Source organism: Rissa tridactyla, chromosome 8 (assembly GCF_028500815.1).
Source record: "Rissa tridactyla isolate bRisTri1 chromosome 8, bRisTri1.patW.cur.20221130, whole genome shotgun sequence".
Taxonomy (NCBI): domain Eukaryota; kingdom Metazoa; phylum Chordata; class Aves; order Charadriiformes; family Laridae; genus Rissa; species Rissa tridactyla.
The window spans coordinates 4,773,708-4,789,491 of NC_071473.1; the positions used below are offsets into that span (position 1 = coordinate 4,773,708).

General features: G+C 48.2%; 3 protein-coding genes across 5 annotated transcripts; 2 read left to right on the forward strand and 1 right to left on the reverse strand.

Moving 5' to 3' along the window:
• The first annotated feature begins 116 nt into the window (after nt 1-116).
• On the forward strand, nt 117-2,478 carry BUD31 (BUD31 homolog). The gene is made up of 5 exons (XM_054211012.1): nt 117-275; nt 667-823; nt 1,343-1,465; nt 1,706-1,872; nt 2,222-2,478. The coding sequence occupies exons 2-5, from the start codon at nt 730-732 to the stop codon at nt 2,270-2,272; spliced, it is 435 nt and encodes a 144-aa protein (XP_054066987.1). The 5' UTR covers nt 117-275; nt 667-729; the 3' UTR covers nt 2,273-2,478.
• A 393-nt stretch (nt 2,479-2,871) lies between these two features.
• On the reverse strand, nt 2,872-7,397 carry PTCD1 (pentatricopeptide repeat domain 1). 3 transcript variants are annotated; one of them, XM_054211010.1, is made up of 7 exons: nt 6,110-6,248; nt 5,880-6,014; nt 5,378-5,479; nt 4,426-5,184; nt 4,055-4,171; nt 3,537-3,719; nt 2,872-3,332 (listed from the first exon to the last, which is right to left on the reverse strand). In XM_054211010.1, the coding sequence occupies exons 3-7, from the start codon at nt 5,423-5,425 to the stop codon at nt 3,150-3,152; spliced, it is 1,290 nt and encodes a 429-aa protein (XP_054066985.1). In that variant the 5' UTR covers nt 5,426-5,479; nt 5,880-6,014; nt 6,110-6,248; the 3' UTR covers nt 2,872-3,149. The 3 variants fall into 3 exon arrangements, with proteins under 3 accessions (XP_054066985.1, XP_054066984.1, XP_054066983.1); XM_054211009.1 differs by having other exon boundaries at nt 5,880-6,011; nt 6,110-6,194; XM_054211008.1 differs by lacking the exons at nt 2,872-3,332; nt 5,880-6,014 and adding exons at nt 6,524-6,664; nt 6,900-7,397 and having other exon boundaries at nt 3,579-4,171; nt 6,110-6,328.
• Nucleotides 7,398-7,583: 186 nt separating this feature from the next.
• On the forward strand, nt 7,584-15,563 carry CPSF4 (cleavage and polyadenylation specific factor 4). Its single transcript, XM_054211011.1, has 8 exons — nt 7,584-7,788; nt 9,730-9,780; nt 10,286-10,438; nt 11,231-11,326; nt 11,479-11,572; nt 12,038-12,110; nt 12,919-13,011; nt 14,383-15,563. Exons 1-8 carry the CDS (start codon nt 7,686-7,688, stop codon nt 14,449-14,451), a joined length of 732 nt encoding a protein of 243 aa, XP_054066986.1. The 5' UTR covers nt 7,584-7,685; the 3' UTR covers nt 14,452-15,563.
• Nucleotides 15,564-15,784: the final 221 nt, after the last annotated feature.

A 15,784-nucleotide genomic window follows, 5' to 3' on the forward strand; every position in this document is an offset into this window, starting at 1 on the left:
GCGGCCCTCGACACCCGCCCAGTCACGGCGGCCCCGCGAGGCCCCCGCCGCTGGGGCTGCCCGCAGCGCTCCCGCTCCCGCTCCTCCGCGCCGCCGCTTCTTCCCCCGAGGAGCTGCGGTCTCCGCCCTGCCCGGGCCGAGGCGACGGTCCGCACGGTGGGGAGGATTTCCGTCAGGCAGTGCGGAGGGCACCCCAGAGGGGTGGGGCCACGAGGCGTCCCGGGTGCGGGAGGCCCCTCGGGTGACGGCGGAGCAGAAGTGGCGCCTCCCGGCAGGTGAGTGGGATCGCGGCGGTCGCCTCCGCGGCCCGGCGAGATACGCCAGGTCCCGGCGGCTGCAGGGTTGGGGCTGGAGGGGCCGGGCCGCCTCGGCCGCCTTTTCGGTAGGAGCTGGCGGAAGTTGTTGCTGTAGGGTAGTCCGGAGTGGGGGAGGGGCGGCCGTCGCCTCACTTCGCTGAGGAGAAAAAAACGTTTTCTCGCGGTGAGGTGGAGGCAGCGCTCGCCCCACGGGCTGCCGGTGTCCCCAGGGCCGTGCTGGGTGAGGTTTTGCCTCTTTCACGAGCTTCATAAAGCTCCTTTTTATCGTTGAGGTAGAAAGTGGCAGAGGGGTACAGAAGTTTTAAGACAAATATCTCTAACGACGGTTTTCCTTTGTTTGTGTTTATAGTGGCTCTCAGGACTTCGAAGCACCCACACGTTTGAGTGCAGTCAAACCCTCGTTCCTGTGGCAATGCCCAAAGTGAAGAGGAGCAGGAAGCCTCCCCCGGATGGCTGGGAGCTGATTGAGCCAACGCTGGATGAGCTGGATCAGAAGATGAGAGAAGGTAAAGAGCAGAGTTGGGTGTTCTCAAAGATGTGACCCTGAAACAAGCTAATCTGTAAATGTTTCAGGAAGCACAGCCTCCCAGTGATATTGCAGACTGGGACTGGGCCGGTTCTGGTCGCTTTTCTCTGGGTGTACCCAGGTTACAGAGCACAGAGGTTTGATGTACAGTTGTTTTAGGACACACCGTGGCTGAGCCCCAGGTGAAGCTCACTGGTGTGCGTGTGGAGGGACCGGCAGTTCCTGTCTGTGCCGTGGCTCTGGTCTGACAAGCCAGGGGCAGCCATGAAGTCACGTGCCATCCCAGTGCAGGTCACTGATGTTATGTTTTCATTTCCCAAAGGAGCTGTTTCAGGTCAGGTCCCCCTCATTTGAGTCTCCTCCTACTAAGTTCAGTCTAATCTCTTTAATGTATTAAGGTTATGAATGTTTTTGGAACAGCTTATTGCAAAGTGACTAAAGAAATAAGTTGGCCGTCTAAAACGGTCAGCTGAAACCTGGTGTTTGTCTTCCCTCGCAGCGGAGACCGAGCCTCATGAAGGGAAGAGGAAAGTGGAATCCCTTTGGCCTATCTTCAGAATTCATCACCAAAAAACACGTTACATCTTTGATCTCTTCTACAAAAGAAAAGCTATCAGCAGAGGTGAGGAATGCAAATGCTTTACCCAGGGCAGGGGAAAACAGAAGGGAGAAAGATGTCTGCCTGCAGATGTGTCTGAACTGGGTCTGCAGTGGGAAGGATCAGGTTTCTGGGGAGGGAAGATGGAGGGAAGGCTGGCAGCTGCCTGGCTTTAACTGCTAGTTACTACAGCCAGTAATTCCTGATAGTGAGTCTTCTAGCTCCTCCTGGGAGCTGCTTGTGATGGTGTCTGCTCCTCTACAGAGCTCTACGAGTACTGCATCAAGGAAGGATACGCTGACAAAAACCTGATTGCGAAGTGGAAGAAACAGGGTTATGAGAACCTCTGCTGCCTGCGGTGTATCCAGACGCGGGACACCAACTTCGGAACCAACTGCATCTGCAGGGTCCCCAAAAGCAAGCTGGAAGTGGTAAGCGTTTCAGCTTGTTCCTCTCCTTGCCTGGACCCTTGCAGTACCCGGTCTCACTCCTCCCAGGTCAGGGACAGCAGGGGAGGTAGTGCTGTTCTTCCTGGTAATTTCTTCTAGTTCCAACATTTTCTGCCTCTTGCTGGCAGAGTTGATATCTAGTTGGTTCTAAAGTTACTGACAGGTTTGGCATACAGTCGTTTGAAGTCATTAAAATATGGGGAAACAACAGAAAACCAGATAGCAGAAATCCTTCGCACACAGATCCATTCTCTGTCTTGAGGCTGCAGCTTGCTGGTCTGTCTGCTCACTGTACCTTGGCTGAAATACCCTCCTCGTGTTTCTTTTCCAGGGGAGAATCATTGAATGCACTCACTGCGGATGCAGAGGCTGTTCTGGGTGAAGCCTTTAGCTATAAGACTACTTTTTGAACTCTGAGGGATTTCATCCTACACAATGGACAGTTACAGCCACCTTCTGTGTGATTGGATATTTCTGTATAGCAATTAAAACAGTAATGTATTCACCTGGATCATATATACAAAGGTGGTTGCGTTGGAGTAGGTTTTTGTGTAGCCATTTATTTTAAAATAAAGTCTACCTTCCTGAGAGAGTAGTGCAATCTTCTGGAAAAACATTTCTATGCCCCTTTTCTCCTGTTAGATGTGTTTTGGTTGGTTGGTTTGTTTGAATGTTGCTCTACATACTGCCAGGTGTTCTAAATGAGCATTGTTTTTAAGCAGCTGCTATCCCTCTTTCTCAAATAATAACCACATTTAAAAGGCGCACGGAAAGGAAATAATACAGTCCTTGGCCTGATTCAAGCTTTCCCCCGATCCTGTGTAGAAGGAAGCTAGAGTTCACTAGAACTCTCTGCTAAGGTTTGTAACCTGGAATTAGCATGTAGATCCACCCAGGAATGCCAGCAGTCTACAGAGACTTACAGGTCACACACTAAGTACCCAGATACCCACAGAACACAGGAAAGAGACAAAACTAGCATTGAGCTAAACCACTGTTAAATCTGATTTTACTCCTTCCTTGTTTAGTACAGGGTTTGTTAAACTACAGCCTACCTAATCCTCTGCAGTTTAAGGAAACGACCTGGAAATGTATTTTCTTCTCCTCAAAACAAAGAACAAGTATTTTGTTATGTAGTTACCACAAGAACTTGGGTTCATGGAAATAAGAAGCAGCTTTACAACAAGACAGTTTAAGGGACCAAGTTCCACGTTCTTCCAGTACAAGGAAGATGCAGGACATCAGCATCCTGCTCGCTGCTACTTCTGCCCTGGCTGCTTCTGCTCAGCCTCTTCTTTGTTGTCATCTACCACCGCACGTTTTGCTGTTCTGTATTTTTCCCAGGGGTGGGGGGTCTCCTCTCCTGCCATTACTTTTAACCACCGATAGTAGTAGCCGCGGAAACCATCAATTTTCTCCAGGTACGGGTTCTTTGACTTATACTGCAAACAGAAACGCAACAAAACAAGTTTCTATTAGAAGAGAGCTGACTTCAGTACTAGCATGCAATAGCTGCTACTAAAGAAACAGCTCAAGTAACTGTCAGCCCAATCAGACAAACTCAGAGGAAAAGACGTCTATGTTTCTCCACTCTTACTGGTGTCTTCTGTGACACCTTCACAGCGTGACCGGTCCTGGCTACTTACCCTGTCAAATTTCGGAGGGTACTGTGCTGCAAACTCCAGCTGGCGTATGATAACTTCATTGGGAGGCACTTGATTATTCCTCATGTCTCGCAGGATCTCTGTGAGGTAACTGTAATCCAGCTGCCTCGCAGCAGCAGCAATGAGGGTGCTGTAGATGTACTTGTTAGGAGTTACTCCAGACCTCTAGAAACAACAAACGCTGCAGTTAGACATGTTTATCTGCTGATTAGCGCAGGACTATTCGAAGGAAAAGGCACATGGGTACTTTCTACACAAGGAGCAAGGCTCTCGCTCCAGTGTAGCAGCCTCTCCAGCGTCAGCACACCCCTTCCCATGAGCCCTCTCTTCCCAGCGCACGTCTAGGACAGCCCACCTAAGCTGGCACCTCTAGAGTTGCATGTTTTTGGAGTTAGAATACAATCACTCACCACAGAAACCTTGGCAGGTCTTTTTATATGCATTAACGCTTCACTTTGCCTCTTCCGGCAGCTCGAACCCTAAGCAGCAGAGCTTATTACCTTCAAATCTGAGAGTAACTGCAGTCCATCCTTCTCTCGGTGGCAAGCGATTGCCAGGCTACAAAAAGTCTGGAGGTTAGGTGACAGTCCCCTCTTCACTAGAGCTGGCAGCATGCTCTGCAAGATACAAGCGTTGACATCAGTTTCCAAAAAGTCTCACTGTAGCTTTCCAGACAGAGAGCTAAAGATGCCAGAACAGAATCCATAATACTAAGAAATTAACCTGAACACTGGTTTATGGGAAACAGTGTGAGATCCTCAGTTTCTACTGTGGATAGAGAAACAGGTCTCACAGCAAAACGCAGGTACTGCTCGAGGCCTGAGACAAGGAGATGGTGACAGGGCTGGTTCTGAGGTGTTTTTTTTCTTACCTTTGCTCCTTCCAGGTCTCCCTGTTTACTTTTCTTCCTTATTAAAGTGTTAAAGAAGGTCACATCTACTTTCACTTTATGATCATCTAGGAGTGCCAGCAAAGAGGATTCTGAGGGGCTTTGGGGTTCCACCAGCTCAGCCAGTAATGTAAACGTTTTAATGTTGGGTTCTGCATTGTCCTCTTTCATTTTATTCAAGAAGCCCTCCACATCCCCCATTAAAGCTAGTCGATCAGACGGTGTGGCCACTGTCCCCAGGGAAACCACAGCTGTGCCAGGCATCCTGGAATCCAGCAAGTTGGGCAGGTTGCAGAAATGCTGCTTCTGGCTTAGGTGTGCTCGTTCGGGCTCCATATTGTTCTGGCCTCTCGTCATCAATGCTCCAGTCCTGCTGTGAACTACACTGGGGCTGTCAAGAGCAGCTGGTTCTGTTTCAGCCCGAACTGCATCTTTATTTGGTAGCTGGATCAGTTCTTCAGGCTTCACTGGACTCTCCTGAAAGAATTGCTTTTCCAAAGCTTCCACATCCAGCTGGACAGCAGCCACACCCTCCAATTCCTTCTTCTTCTGATTTTTCACCTTTTCCTTCTGCCTCCCTGGTGCAAGCCTTAGCTGAGATGAGTTCTCATTGCTGGGTCTGAGCAGGAGTTCAGAAGCCACGACCGGATCACCTATTCCACAGTCTCTGGCAGCACGCAGCATCAAATTGTAAATGTGGCTGTCGGCCTTTATTCCAAGTTTAGTCATTTGTTTCCAAACCTGAAGAGGGGATGATAACACCAGATATATGTGGTATTACAGTGAAAGTCTGGTTTACAGAACTTGTCCTAGGAGGAGCTGAACTCCTCCTACTTCATCAGCTCTGAGTAACCTGCTGCCTTCCACGTGTTCAAGTGACGAGTTACCATGCGGAACTTGCGTTTTTCTCCCCGCTTAGAACAAGAAGACATACCTGTAAGGCGTATCGGAAGCCATTTTCGCTGTCCTTTATGCAGCTCATGAGAATGAAGCTGAAGGTCTCGGCTGTGAGAACATGGCCCTTGTGCACGATTTCCTAGAAGAGCAGAGAGAGCATTGAACTTCGCAGTTACCCAAACAGTCTGTCGCAGCTGGCTGCGAAGCTCAAATACCACTATCATCTTCTGGGGATACAGCAGCAGCAAAGCATTGGGTGAACTCCCAGAGCTCTGAGCAGAATGATCGCTCCAGGAGAAAAAGAGCCCCAAAATGCCTGTGCAGATCCTAGCTTCTCCCTGATGGGAGCTACAGGGAATTTCGGGGCAGGACCAGTAATCCTTTTAGCTACTCCCAGACAGGCCCTTCTGAGAAAAGCTGCTGTAAGAGCTCTAAAAGGAGCAAGGTATCAATATATCAACATCCTTCAAAATGAGGAACAGACAGACACAGTAGCTGCAAACTCCACAAAAACTTTGTTCGATAAGTCTTTGACGCACCTGACCAGAGTTTTAAAACCAGCCTCTGCAGCTGCCTCCTCTTATGCACTTAATGTTTGGTATGTACCAATACAATTTCATTGTATGAGACCAAGGATCAATGAAATATAAACACGTGATGTCTAATTACTTCTGCTGGAAATGAAATAAAAAAGTCTATGCAATATAGCAACTTCAGGAGCTTTACCCAGAGCAGACTACCTGTAATACGAGAAAAGTCACGTCTTTACCTTCAGTACATCAAAGCACATCCTGAGATCTGAGCACAGGGCACAGACTTTCAGCAGTGCATGGTAAGTGATCAGGTTCAGCTCTTCATTTTTGCTCTGTAGCTGCTGACGTAGTTTGAGAGCGCTCTGCAGGCCTGAGTCTTTCCACGGCGATTCGGCACAGGCATTGAACAGGGCTGTGTAAGTGGCCTCAGTGGGAGTTAAGCCTCGCTTTTTCATCTAAGAGAAGCAAAGAAGAATTTGAACTGGCTTTTTAGGAAAGGAATTCTAGAATTTCTTAACTTGTTTTTAAGAGTTTCAGGCTAAAAAGGTGCAAACACTAATGCAAAGGCATTTTGGAGACAAAGTAATGTGAAACAGTTTTATCTTACAAAATGTAATGAAGGTTTGAGAGAGAAGAGAACGTAAACCTACATCATTGTAGAGCCTGAACGCCTTTTTCACATAGCCAACCCTGCCACAGCCGCCAATTAGAACAGTGTAATTGCTTTCTTCTGGCTGCACACGCTCTTCCTTCAGCATCTGCACCTCAAACAGCTCCAGAGCCTCCGCCAGCTACAGGGAAGAGGAAAATCCATGATGAGGCAGCAACAGAATCAATTTCAATGGATATTAATATATGCAGCTGTGGGCAGGATGTGGTAGAAAAGACAGAGCACGGGATTCCTCACAAATCTTATTTTACTTCTTTACGTAAAGATAGTAAATGACAGGATGATACAGATGGGACAGAATTGTATTTTTCATCAATACTATTAGAAAACAAATAAGTGAAGAGCAGGGAACAGACCTTGTCATCTTTGATGAGGGCCTTGCATTTTAAGAAGTACCAGTACGGAGTGTTCCTAGGGCCGCGTCGAGGTTTTCTTTCCAGATCTTCCTCTCCCTCTTCTTGAAGCTTTAAATTCTGAAAGCGCGATGTGGTTTTGTGATAATATTTTCTAGAAGAGAATTTATTAGACAGCGTCCCGAACTCCACGCCTTCGTCGTCATCCTCCTCCTTCTCCTCCCCAACAGCTTCAGCGCAGCTGCCCGCATCTGTCTCTCTCGGGTGGCCACCGGGCAGCCTGCAGAAGGCCTGTGAGGCGCTGAACGGCCTTCGGGCCGGCGGCGGCCCCTGCCTGCTCGGGGCCTTCCCTGCCCGCTCGGGGGCTGCCCAGCGGCACCACGAGGCGAGCGGCCCCAGCTGGGGGAGGAGGAGGAGCCGCGCCGCCCTCATGATGCGCCCGTGGCCACCGGGCGGGCGGAGCGGCCACCGGCCCCACCGCCCTCCCCTCAGCCACCGCGCCTGCGCGGCCGGAAGGGGCGGGAGCGGGCCCGAGCGGCGCGCTGCGATTGGCGGAATCCCGCGCGCTGCCCGCTGGGCGGCGGGGTCAGAGGTGACTCCCGGCATTCCGCGGGCGGGCGGCGCGGGGCGGCGAGGAGCTGCCGCCGCCGCCTCCCCTCTCCTCAGGCGCTGCCGGCGCGGAGCGGAGCGGGGCGGGCCGGGCCAGCCCGGCCCCGGCCGCCCGCGGCCCCCCCGCCCACCACCATACCTCCCCTTCCTTCCCGCTGCCGCCGCCCCCCAGCCGCCACCATGCAGGAGCTCATCGCCAGCGTGGACCACATCAAGTTCGACCTGGAGCTGGCTGTGGAGCAGCAGCTGGGGGCGCAGCCGCTGCCCTTCCCCGGCATGGACAGTGCGTGTGGGCTCCCTCTTCCGCCTGCCCGGGGTGCTCGGGGATGGCTTTCGTCCCCTGTCCCCGGAGCCGCCCGCGGGGCTGGGGCCGCCTTAGGGCACGCGCCCGGGGGGAGCCCGGGTTTGGCTGAGGGGGCTGGGGAGGGCGGGAGGGGGGTTTCCGAGGGCCTGAGCGCTTCGCTGAGCTCTTATCCTTAGCTACACCCTGCTTCTGCTTTCACTGTGGGGTTTCTGTCTTAATCTAGATGTTTTTCCTTCTCTGAAAGCTGCAGTTAGTATGGTAGTTTGTGGTGAATGGAGTTAAAGCCGGTTGGTGGCTGGTCACAAGTGGTGTTCCCCAGGGCTTAGTAATGGGCCAGTTCTGTTAAATATCTTTATCAACGACCTGGACAAGGGGATTGAGGGCACCCTCAGTCAGTCCCCAGACGACACCAAGTTGGGCAGGAGTGTGTATCTGCTGGAGCGTAGGAAGGCTCTACGGAAGGATCTGGAAGGCTGGATCGAGGCTGGACAGGCTGAGCTGTGGCCAGTGGCATGAGGTTCAACAAGGCCAAGTGCCAGGTCCTGCACTTGGGTCACAACAACCCCATGAATGCAGCAGGCTTAGGGCAGAGTGGCTGGAGAGCTGCCTGGTGGAAAATGACCTGGGGGTGTTTGTCGACAGCCGGCTGAATGAGAGTCATCAGTGTGCCCAGGTGGCCAAGAAGGTCAACAGCATCCTGGCCTGTATCAGGAATAGTGTGGCCAGCAGGACTTGGGGCAGTGATCATCCCCCTGTATTTGGCACTGGTGAGGCCCCACTTTGAATACTGTACTCAGTTTTGGGCCCCATCGCTACAAGAAAGATACTGAGGTGCTGGAACATGCTAGAGAACAAGTCTTATGATCAGCATCTGGGGAAAATGGGCTTGTTTAGTCTGGAGAAAAGAAGGCTGAGGGGAGGCCCTATCACTCTCTACAACTACCTGAAAGGAGGGTGTAGTGAGGTGGGGTTGATCTCTTCTCCCAAGTGACAAGTAATAGGACAAGAAATGGCCTCAAGTTGTGCCAGGGGAGGTTTAGATTGGATATTAGGAGATATTTCTACACTGAAAGCATTATCAAGCATTGGAACAGGCTGCCCAGGGAAGTGGTGGAATCGCTATCCCTGGAGGTATTTAAAAGATGGGTAGACGTGGTGCTGAGGGACATGGTTAATGGTGGTTTTGGTCAGTGTTGGGTTAATGGTTGGACTCAAGGATCTGAAAGGTCCCTTCTAGCTTAGACAATTCTATGAGCCTAGTACCCAGGCAGGCTGGAAAATGAAAGTTGAGGCATTATTGTGAATAAGCATCACTTTCCTGCACAGTGCTTTATTTTATTTTTCATTCCCCTTGAATAGATGAGGCATTTTAGTCAGGGAGACTTCATCTTTAGGTATATGCGTGGCCTGGACTCTGAACCTTTTCCTCCAGTCTAATAATCTGACATAGGCAGTTTTGGGAGACTCGTAGTTTGCTGAAGTTTTCTGGCTGGGCTACTAAACTTGTGTTTTACTCCCTCAAATGTTGTGATTCCTGTTGGTCAGGATCAGCAAGGGATAAGACGTGAATGGTTGTCTCAGTCTGTTCTGGTCAAGTTCTGCCAGTACTGTAAATACAGGGTTCACTGACATGTTTGACTGAACAGCAGAGGAAAACCCAGTCAATTAAACCTAAATATCTGAAAAGCAAAACAAGCTCTGACAAATCTCTGAAAATTCCCCGTGGTGTTGCCCAAGAAGAACATAGATATTTGCGAGGGCCAGACTTGAACAAGGAACTTATGCAGGAAAGTAAATTCCTGAGACCAAAACCCTGCTTTTCTTTGGATGTTGAGGACCAGATTGTCTTTCTGGGGAAGGAAATATTTTAAAAGTTGCCACAAAATTAAGTATGGGTTTTTTTTGTTGTTCTCTCTACAGAATCGGGCGCGGCTGTCTGTGAATTTTTTTTAAAAGCGGCCTGTGGAAAAGGCAAGTAATATTTCCAATACAACTGTACTCATTGAGGGGGAGGGAGGAAACTAGATGTTCTAGCACTGGCTCTGGTACTCTTCTTTTTTGTAAAGATGAGGTAGAGACAGAGGATAAAAATTAAGGACATTGGAATAACTGCATCAATTGTGAAATAATGGTATTTTTAGAAGAAGTTGGGAGGTGAATAAGCAAAGCTACCTGTGAAGGAAAGCTCAAACGTATTGCAAGTGGACCTCGCTGTGGATGTGCCTGTATTTGTTGCTGTGGTTTGTGGTTGCCAGAGTTAAGAGCTGGAGACTTAAGTTGTGTAGCTCATCAGAGGGTAACATAAGATTTGTCCCAAGTGGCCATTGCCACTAAAGGCTAAATTCATAAGAAAGAGTGATGTGTTCTGAAACTGCTCTTGCAGAGGGGAACGAAGTGGTTTTGTTGCCCTGTGCCTTCTTGTGCCGCAGATGTTAATTGCTCTTTTTTTCCTTCTCCTTGCCCCATCCTTCTGCAGGGGGCATGTGCCCGTTCCGACACATCAGTGGGGAAAAGACAGTTGTTTGCAAACACTGGCTACGAGGACTGTGCAAAAAGGGAGACCAGTGCGAGTTTCTGCACGAGTATGACATGACCAAGATGCCTGAGTGTTACTTCTACTCCAAATTTGGTAAGGAGCATTGTAGCTCCTACTTAGCATTCCTTGCTGGCGTGGGAGTCTGGTGAAGAGGATCCTGGTGCATCCCTCTCATCTGTCTTCAGAGCACCACAGTTTTTCTGTGTCGGATGATGTTGTTAGATTGTAATTTTTTCAGGTCTGCTTAGTCCTTCGCCTTATTATCCCCCTAAATTTGTGACATATTGTAGATGTCTTTTCTCTCAAGAGTTTGTCCCTTGCGGGAAGAGGGGGGAAGTTCAAGTTTTTGCTGGGTTTTATACCTTATGTTCTGTTTTGGGTATGAGATGAGTAGGCTGAGCAGTTGGTCTTTGCATGACTCGTATTTTGGGAAGTTGGTGAGCAGCAGAGGGCATGGGAGTGCAAAACTTTTATGCACTTGCTTTCCAGCTCTGGAGATCTGGACATAATGAGGCAACTTGCTGTCAGAAACTTACAGTCTTGTAGGTTTCCTTGGATTGAGGTTAGTGCGCAATTTGTAGTTTCTCCACACTTCTGGTGCACTAAATGTTTGGTTTTTGTTATCATGACTGCTCTTTCAAATTCAGTTTCCGCATTGTTTTTAAAAGCACACATAAATAATCCAGTCTGGTAGCACTTTATTGACCGGTGGTGAGCCCTCGATGTTCTTCATCTAGGTTAAGGCAGGCAGTAAGACTGTTGTGCCTGAACTTATAAATGTTGGTAACAGTTTTGTGGGAGCTACATGATCCAGGTAATGTTTTGCGAGTCATTTGATCTCGAACCTGCACAATTGACTGAGAGGTGCATTTGCCTTTGGTACAGGGGAATGCAGTAACAAAGAATGTCCATTCTTGCACATTGACCCGGAGTCTAAGATCAAAGACTGTCCCTGGTATGACAGAGGCTTCTGTAAACATGGTATGTATGTCGTGCAGTTGCAGCTTCTGTGGCTATAAATCAAGGGTAGGGTGTTGCTATTCTTTCTTTGCGTGATCTGCTTGTGTGCTTGCTACTACTGGGTCCTGGCGTACGTTTATATGAAACATGAACTACTGAGCTTTGTGTTGCAGGTCCTCTCTGCAGACACCGGCACACTCGAAGAGTCATTTGTGTGAATTACCTAGTAGGATTCTGTCCAGAGGGGCCTACCTGTAAATTCATGCAGTGAGTATGCTCCCAGCCTTGTCCTGCAATCTTGTGTTTCCCTTGTAATCCGGTATACGTCAAGTGAGGGTGCTCCAGTGCTTCCCAATGGCTTTGGAGATTTGGCCAACGTTTGGTTTGTTGTACCAATTTGAGGATACGGGGCAGGGCCTCTTTGGGGAGTTACCAGTAAGACTCTGGAGTGGTGATCAGATGCCATCAGTGCAGTGGGATCACAGGGATTTATATTTCCAGAAGACTTCACAGGTAGAGGGATATACTACATACTGGGTTGTCATTTTTGTGTATGTAATTGCTGAGTGTCCGAATGCAAAGATAAGTGGGGAGGGAGAGGTCTGTTTTCCTGTGAGCCAAATTGAATTGGCTGAATATTTGTTTTGTTGTTGGGAGTTACTTGACTGAGTTGCTGGTCAAATGTGGGCATATGATTTGAGAATCAATTTTCTTGTTTTCCGTCTAAACCAGCCCTCGGTTTGAACTGCCAATGGGAACCACAGAGCAACCACCACTGCCTCAACCGACACAAACACAGCAAAAGGTACACAATTTCCCCGCCTCCCCTACGTGCTCACCCTCAAAACACTTCCCAGTGCTTTAAAAGAGGGTGTATTGTCTAGTGGTCAGAACTGTACACCCGGGCTCTTGGATCCGGCTTGCTGCAGAGCCTTGGAGAAATATTCAATGAGGGAAAACCTTTCCTATTTTACAACTGGGTGTGATACTTTTTTGCAATTAAGAATTCGGAGACAAATCCTAATGAACACAAAGCACTGTCCCTTCACTCCCCTCCTCCCGGCCCTCTCATGTCCACTGTCTGATCACAACAGACTGCTGCTGCCTTGGACCGGGACCAGGGTGTTCTGTTGGCAGTTCTGTTGCTTGGGGCACTGCCTGGAAGGGAGGGTGCTATGCAAGAATTAATCAGTGAGCAACCCTGAGGGTGGTTGTAGTGATGAAAGCCCTACAATTGCTCCGACTTTACATGGAGATCTAGTCACAGAACGCTCCCACGTTACACAGAAGCACATCGTACGTGGTTGTGCAGCAATCCGCCAGTTTTTGTCATCTGCGTGACATCTCTCAGTGATGACAATTATATTTTAGCAGCCTAAACCTACTCTTTAAATCTGCCTTCCAGAGAAAAGCAGGATCGCTGAGCTTTGTAAGCCCCAGTGCTTGATTTCTTCTCTCTGGTGCTCCAGCTGGCAGAGCACCCACACAGACTGGGAGGAAAATTGGTCATTTGATATGTGGGGTGCTCTTTTCCCTTTTTAACAAAATAACAACCATAAAGGTCTCTATCCTCGATGCACTTAATGAGTCAGAACTCTTCTCCTAACCAACAGAGGACGCCCCAAGTCATCGGAGTCATGCAGTCTCAAAATAACAACACTGGGAACAGAGGACCCCGGCCGTTGGAGCAGGTCACTTGCTACAAGGTAATTTAGAGGGAAGGGATGAGGAGGGAAAGCAGAGGGTGCTAGATTTAAGAATTACAGAGTGCATGTCACCTGGATTACCTCATGCTGCTTTGCTGCTGGTGACTTGTTGCGGGCAGAGGAAGGGGCTGTTGTGATGAGGGGTGTTGGTCCTGCACAAGGTTTTTTCACAGTGTGAACAGGCTCACAAAACGGGCACTCTGCTCAACAGACATTGCATTTTGTGGGAATTAGCATTGAGTTATGAGGTCTCTGCATCACTGGTTTGTCAGCTCGTGGACTTGCTGTGACAGTTAAGGCTGCTGCAGGACAGATTGTGCTGGTCTGCTAATAAACAGGAAACCCTACCACAGTGGTAGTTAAAGGAGACTGCCAAACTGTATGTTTCAAAACAAAAGTTAATATTAGCTTTATCTCGGGAGTTAATTTGCTTACGCTTGGTGACTGTAGAAAGATTTTCTTCTCTCCTGTTAGCCTGGAAGGTCCTTGCAAGTCACAGAAATTGAGTATGCAAAGGCTGTTAAGTGTTTCAGCTGTAAATGCACACCGTTGCTGTCAAACCAAGGAATGGGCTATTCACCTTGGTTGCTCATTGAGGAGCACCAGAAAAACTTTGACACAATTGAGTTTCCATCTTTGTTTATTTTTTCACAAAAGCCCCAAGCCTAGCCACCAGAAAAGGGCAAATAATCTTCCCATCCCATCAGTTTTGGCAGTTCCATCGTTGTACATGCCAACTTCTGTGCCTTAGGTGCTTGTTTGGGTAAAAATTACTGTGATTGGACAGGGATAGTAAGTGGCCGAATTCCGTTTCACTGAAAACCTTTTATAGCTGCTTATTATTTTAGCTGCAAGTAAATTATATATCTGGAGAATGCTGTTGCACCAGATACTGGCATTTCTCACTGGGCTTGAGTACTTTCAAGCTGCAAAGTTGTGAATCTCTTGTTCAGACGCACTTTCCTCATCAGCTATCCTGAATTAGACAGAGGAGAGTCCCTGTGTATCTCTGACATAGTGCATATCACACAGAGTAGTCTTGGAAGCCTCAAACATTGAAATTCTCCCTGTGTGTTACGGCCCTTCGCTGTTTGTAGCGATGAGCTGAGAGCTCTCTCCTTTGTAGTGCATTATAATAACACGGCGTCGGGTTGCTCCCAGCACAGAAGCAGCTTCTCCTCCAAGGAGTGGAAATAACCCATAAATCGTGTCCCTTGCGACACCGTGTTTCGCTGCATCTGCTAAATGTTGCTACTTCCATATGCGTAAAAGCTTCCATATCAGAACAGTTGCCAGCTACCTTAACAAAAGCAGCTAGAGGAAAAAATACCTGTAACTGTGTAATAATTCCTCTCTCTCTTTCTCTTTTAGTGTGGTGAAAAAGGTCATTATGCCAACAGATGCACCAAAGGACATCTGGCCTTTCTCAGTGGACAGTGACAGAGCAGAACAAAGAGTGCAAGGGAGCTATTACACACTGAGCAAAGGTTTCTGCCTAGCACTATGTCTTGAACTATTAATCAGGTTGTTTTTTAATGCCATTACTGAAAGAACTGGTCAGAGGCTGGCTGCTGCTAAGCAACATTTTTGTAATTGTCCACAAGTGTGTGTTTGGTTTTTTTTTTATGTTTTAACCTTTTTAAAATAGATTTTGGCCTCCGCCTATTTTCATTGAGCCCTGCTGAAAGGTAGATCTAAAAGCCAATAGATTTGCAAACCCCTCACCAGTGCAGCGCTCTACGTAACCGCATCTTAACGCCAGTGTTTCTTTAAAGTGTTTTCCTTCTGCCACTTCTCTCTGGAGAACCTGCAGCGTTTCAGCCCTCCCTGTGGAAGCAGGAAGACTGACTGGGAAAACTAATACTTGAAATGCCTTCCCTTCAGTGAGGATGCAGGGATTCTGCTGTCCTGTAGCTCATAAAAAGCAAAGTTGTGTTCCCTGGTCCAGCCTGTTGTAGTCGGTAAGCTCGTCCTGGTGGCTGACTTAATGCATCACCTACATCAGGCTGTAAAACTCTCGTCCACTTGCTTTGTTTCTGTGCTTCTTGCTATACTGAAGGTTAGAAATTAATCTTCTGGGTGAGAACCGATCAAGGGGAGAATAAATTGGCATCTCTTGTGGTTAGCCAAACAATGCAGAACGATGATTGTAGGAAAGCGGCAGCTGTGCTCATTTTCCATTTGCAAAAAGCGAGGAGGGAAATGAACATGGCTTGAAGAGCAGGAATAGAAGAGCCTTGGCTCAGCCTCCCCTGTCGTCCAGCTCACACTGAGCAGGTATTTCCATAGCCTAGAGAAGATCAAGGAGTGGAGATGTATATTCTTATGGAGCACTGCTTTTAGAAGCGGTAGAGCATTCTTCTGAGAGCAATTTTTGCAAGCCAAGCCCCATTCATTTTGTGCGAAGACAATTTCAAAAGGGCCAATGATAAAATGTGAATTAAAAAAAAAAAAAATTGCACCCACAATATGAGCCTTATTGATTCTAACCCATCTCTCATTTGCTGACTGGCTTTATACTTTGTTTTTATTGAAATGTACTGATGGAAAAAGCTGGCTGTGAATTTCTTTTTTTTTTTTTTTTTTTAAGAACAAGATAATATGACTAGATTAAGAGAAGTGACGAGAGCCTATGTTGGTTTGAAAGACTGCGGTTATTTCACTGTGGAGAGTCGGAGTCAGTCACAATAGAAGTTTCAACTGTAAGTGACAGTGGTATGACAGACCATCAGACACTTTTTTGTAGCGCGTTGTGCTCCCAGAGGCTGAACGG